General features: G+C 39.8%; 1 protein-coding gene across 1 annotated transcript in view; it reads right to left on the bottom strand.

Annotated features, from left to right (window-relative positions):
* LOC104727970 overlaps positions 1 to 4597 on the bottom strand; it is a 26770-nt gene that overhangs the window by 7294 nt on the left and 14879 nt on the right. The window contains 11 exon segments of the mRNA XM_019231860.1: positions 4 to 302; positions 386 to 459; positions 564 to 1501; positions 1542 to 2124; positions 2312 to 2436; positions 2547 to 2589; positions 2942 to 3136; positions 3437 to 3706; positions 3819 to 3981; positions 4148 to 4311; positions 4385 to 4597. The exon segment at positions 4385 to 4597 is cut by the window's right edge and continues 6 nt beyond it. Of these exon segments, the coding sequence (XP_019087405.1) occupies positions 4 to 302; positions 386 to 459; positions 564 to 1501; positions 1542 to 2124; positions 2312 to 2436; positions 2547 to 2589; positions 2942 to 3136; positions 3437 to 3706; positions 3819 to 3981; positions 4148 to 4311; positions 4385 to 4597 (3067 nt within the window).

The raw sequence follows: 4597 nt of genomic DNA, 5'->3' as shown, positions 1-4597 counted from the left end.
TGCCAAACTGAGATATAGACACTGACAGGCCCAGAAGTTTGAAATTCAAAGTAGAAGCAATTGTATGACCTTCATATATTTCTTCTTCAGTTACCTCCTCCAGGACTACGTCGTCATTCTTTTTGTTTCGAAATGGAAGACCAACTTTTCTTGTTTGCTTCTTCCCTGACAGATCCAGAAGTCTCAGGGTAAGTGAGGGACACCTCGCAATCGAAAACCAGAACGGAGAGTAGAGTCTGATCATCTTCGACAAAACTTTTTGTTGTTCATCGTAGTTTTGTTCCAGTATTACTTGAGCAACCCTGCTTGCATGTATTCAACAGTATGAGACCAAATAAACCAGAAAACTTATACAATTATAACACTTCAACAGAAAGAACAAGACCTTCCAGTGGCAGAACTTCTGAGTCCAATTGTCTTCGCAGGGACACCATTGGGGTGAGATACAAGGACAGCTTCCTGCCAAATTCAATAAACCTAATAAATATACAAGGGGGAATAAATGAAACGGAACAAAAATTCTGAAGGTGATGTGAGTCTAGGTTTCATTTCCTAACACTTACATCCATTGGTAGCCACCCTCTTTGTGGCAGCAAAGAAAAATATAATTTGTTCCTTATATCGACACTATACACCTTCACAGTTTCCCCAGAGCCAAAGACACTTCTACAGCGACAAATAAAATGACCACTGGCTTGCATCTCTAGTACTGAGTACTCAGCTCCAAATGGAAGACAATTTGCTATAGAAAACGGTGATTTAACCACAAGAGTCCAATCTTGAATAGGATCCGAACGTATGTCCTTTGCAATTTCTGTTGCTTGGATGTTCAAACAGAACCACAATTTTTTATTATCTCCAGAAGTACTGCTTATCTGAGTACAACATAGCAAGTGCTCAGATTCAGCAAGAGCCGATATACATATTTCAGACTCTGATTCACAAGCAGTCTCTGATTCCCCTGGCCTTGAAACCACAGAACTCCAAGAATATACATCAGAACCATCAGGCATTACACACTTCAGCTTCAGAACATAAGATGCAGACTGTGCCAATCCTGACAAGGGAACCGGCAACGTATCACCAGATTTCAGTAACCCAATTGGAATATCTGGTATTGAATTGACTTTAGACTGCAGGCAGAAATCCAATAGGAAGTCAGTATTGTTCTCCACCGAAACTAGAGACCTGACATTTACGTATCTGTTTCCATCCTGCATACTAACTTCACTTGCAACTACATCGTTTCCCAACCGCCAACAAGCAGCAGGTGCAGCATAATTCAGCCTCACTGTGGTCCAAGGACCCTCAATGCTAGGACTTACTTGAAGAAATCCAGATTTTTTTTCAGTGGAGGATTTGCTTTGGTCCACCACATTAGACTTTGCTGGCAACAGTATCGCACATCTTATTTTTCCACAGTTTTTTCTCTGATCCCCTTGGTTCATGCCCTGCAGGAGAACGGAAGGCAATTCATTGCCGATTTCACAAATCATTTTATTTTACTCTCCGTAATGTGTGAACCCAGTAAGCNAAAGTACTGCTTATCTGAGTACAACATAGCAAGTGCTCAGATTCAGCAAGAGCCGATATAGATATTTCAGACTCTGATTCACAAGCAGTCTCTGATTCCCCTGGCCTTGAAACTACAGAACTCCAAGAATATACATCAGAACCATCAGGCATTACACACTTCAGCTTCAGAACATAAGATGCAGACTGTGCCAATCCTGACAAGGGAACCGGCAACGTATCACCAGATTTCAGTAACCCAATTGGAATATCTGGTATTGAATTGACTTTAGACTGCAGGCAGAAATCCAATAGGAAGTCAGTATTGTTCTCCACCGAAACTAGAGACCTGACATTTACGTATCTGTTTCCATCCTGCATACTAACTTCACTTGCAACTACATCGTTTCCCAACCGCCAACAAGCAGCAGGTGCAGCATAATTCAGCCTCACTGTGGTCCAAGGACCCTCAATGCTAGGACTTACTTGAAGAAATCCAGATTTTTTTTCAGTGGAGGATTTGCTTTGGTCCACCACATTAGACTTTGCTGGCAACAGTATCGCACATCTTATTTTTCCACAGTTTTTTCTCTGATCCCCTTGGTTCATGCCCTGCAGGAGAACGGAAGGCAATTCATTGCCGATTTCACAAATCATTTTATTTTACTCTCCGTAATGTGTGAACCCAGTAAGCCGAGAAATCCTTTACATATGCATGTAAAGATAGTAAATTATCATATTCTACACACTGATGTCTAAATCCCGACACAAAAGACATGCCAAGTTAAGGATTTCTTACCGTGGTTTCAGTTGTAGACAAGTCTAACCAGACAAGGTCATTGGCATAATTGTGCTTGTGTAGGTTGTCCTTCATATATCGTGCTATCTGCTTTAAAGGAGCCGAAAAAGTCCCAACAGTCGCACCTAAATCGTGAAAACAAAACACCGATTTATATACCAAAAATAAAAGAAACACTTCAATTCCGATATATTAGCACGTTGATATACAAGCCACAAGAACTAAAGAAACGAACCTTTTCCAACGTCTGTCACTATTAATTCCAAGATAGAGTCCTCCTGGGAAAATAAAAGAACAATACAGTTAAGGCCGCTTCAACCCTGATCTTGAATGCCAAACCAGTCAAAATAATACTCATTATACATGTTATAGACTAAAGTTATACAAGAGAGGGTACAAGCAACGACATCAGAAACTAAGATTTCCCAAGCTATAAGCAATGCATTAAAACTGTTTCTGCTTTTTGTGCGACCACAAGTAGTAGAAATACAAATAGAATGGTGATGGACATGAGAATCCAAAAAAGAGGACCATGACCGTTAAAAGAAACAGAATCCAGCAGTATTTAGGGGATACAAATTAGTTTTAGGTGAACAAAGGATGATATATGTCATGGAGGAGGGAGCATACCAGAGATTCAATTCTGAAGAAAAATATTTCACTCCAGTTAACCAGTTCCAGCTCAGAGGATAACATATTTGAGACACTTCCACAAGTACGTGCACTTTGCTGACGAAGGACTGATTCAACTGGGGAGTTCTGATTGGGAGACAAGCGTATGATTCCAGTGTATTGATGAGAAGATAATCCAGAAGTTCTTGGAAGCTACAAACATATCATAAACGAATGTAAGAAAACAAGGTTACTCCACATAACACCTTCTGCAACGCTTCTATGTAGAAAAAATTAATTCATAAACTCAGTAGAGAGTCACAAAGGGTGCAAGCCATAAAAGACAAAAGAAACTGAAAGCACATGGCATCAAATAAACTCATCCTTCCTATAGCATCATAGACAAGTAAAAGAAGAGGAAATAAAAGGAGACGCAAGAGACCCAGGGAGGTAGAAATATGTATATAAAGGTGCCACAACACATGTTATCATTGTTTTTAAGCAGAAAGGTACCTGCGCATCAATCACAATAACTGTAACCATTATTCTAGGGTTCCTGCATAGGTCTCCTCTGAGGTGAGAATCCAACATATTGGTCAAGACAGGAACTTTTACGGGTCTTATGTCCCCAGATGGCATCTTTACAATATCCTTAAATCCTTTGATTTCAGTTGCTCTGATATATATATCCTGCCCAAGCTTGTTTTGTGGTATTATGAAATAGTTTTTCTTCTGGTGCACCTCAATGACAGATTTTCCATTGTCAACTAGAGGAAATGCTCCCTGTAAGAAGTAGCAAACGTAAATCAAGAGAGAAAGAATATATGACTCCTTTAAAAGAGAAGGTAAAACCAAATAAGTCTCCTTCACCAAGGACCAAAGGAGAAGTTCTCACTCTCTCTTTATGGTATTCATGGACGTTGCTAAGACTGTTCCAACTAGAATACGCCTGGATAATTGTATTAGCATTTGAAACTGAGACATTAACATTCAAGTCCTTTGTAGACGTCAAGCGTAACTGAGAAACCGCACCGAAGGATCTAGGATTGAACTGGTACCTGCAACCCGATGGAACATAGCCATTATATAAAATATACTCCACATTCGTCGGACTATATAACAAACAGAATAAACAGAGCAAATCACCCGCTTCCCAGAAAGGTTTTAGACATAAACATTTCTATACTACTGAGTCTTAAAATGGCACTGTATTAAAAATAAAACCTTAAAAATCCGTCTGCAGGCTCAATGAAAGGCTCCCATGCTTCATATTTATCATTATATGACCTGGCAGCTAAGGAGAAGTTGATGGTTGAATTTGTGTAGCCGGTTTTGCCAAGTAATCCAAAACTTATATTGTTCAAAGATATGTTAACCAATGGAACCATCTGCAAAGTACATAGATACACCATTATTTTTGCGCAGATAAATATGCCACACATATTTATTTGGTTTTCTTACCAGTCCCCCGTAGTCATCAAAAAGTGCAGCAGAAAAAGTCCCAATTTCAGCATGAATGACCATGTTATCAGTCCCCCCAGGCAAATCCTGGTCTGCTAGCTTTAACGCAAATCTCCTTGGTGGTTTTTTCAAACCACTACGGACAATAAAGGTCTTCAACTCATTGCCTATGCTCCATATACTAAATGGTTCTGCCCTCTGCCAGAAATCAGA

Source organism: Camelina sativa, chromosome 11, assembly GCF_000633955.1.
Source record: "Camelina sativa cultivar DH55 chromosome 11, Cs, whole genome shotgun sequence".
In the NCBI taxonomy this organism is placed as follows: domain Eukaryota; kingdom Viridiplantae; phylum Streptophyta; class Magnoliopsida; order Brassicales; family Brassicaceae; genus Camelina; species Camelina sativa.
This window is presented reverse-complemented; position numbering and strand designations above follow the sequence as displayed.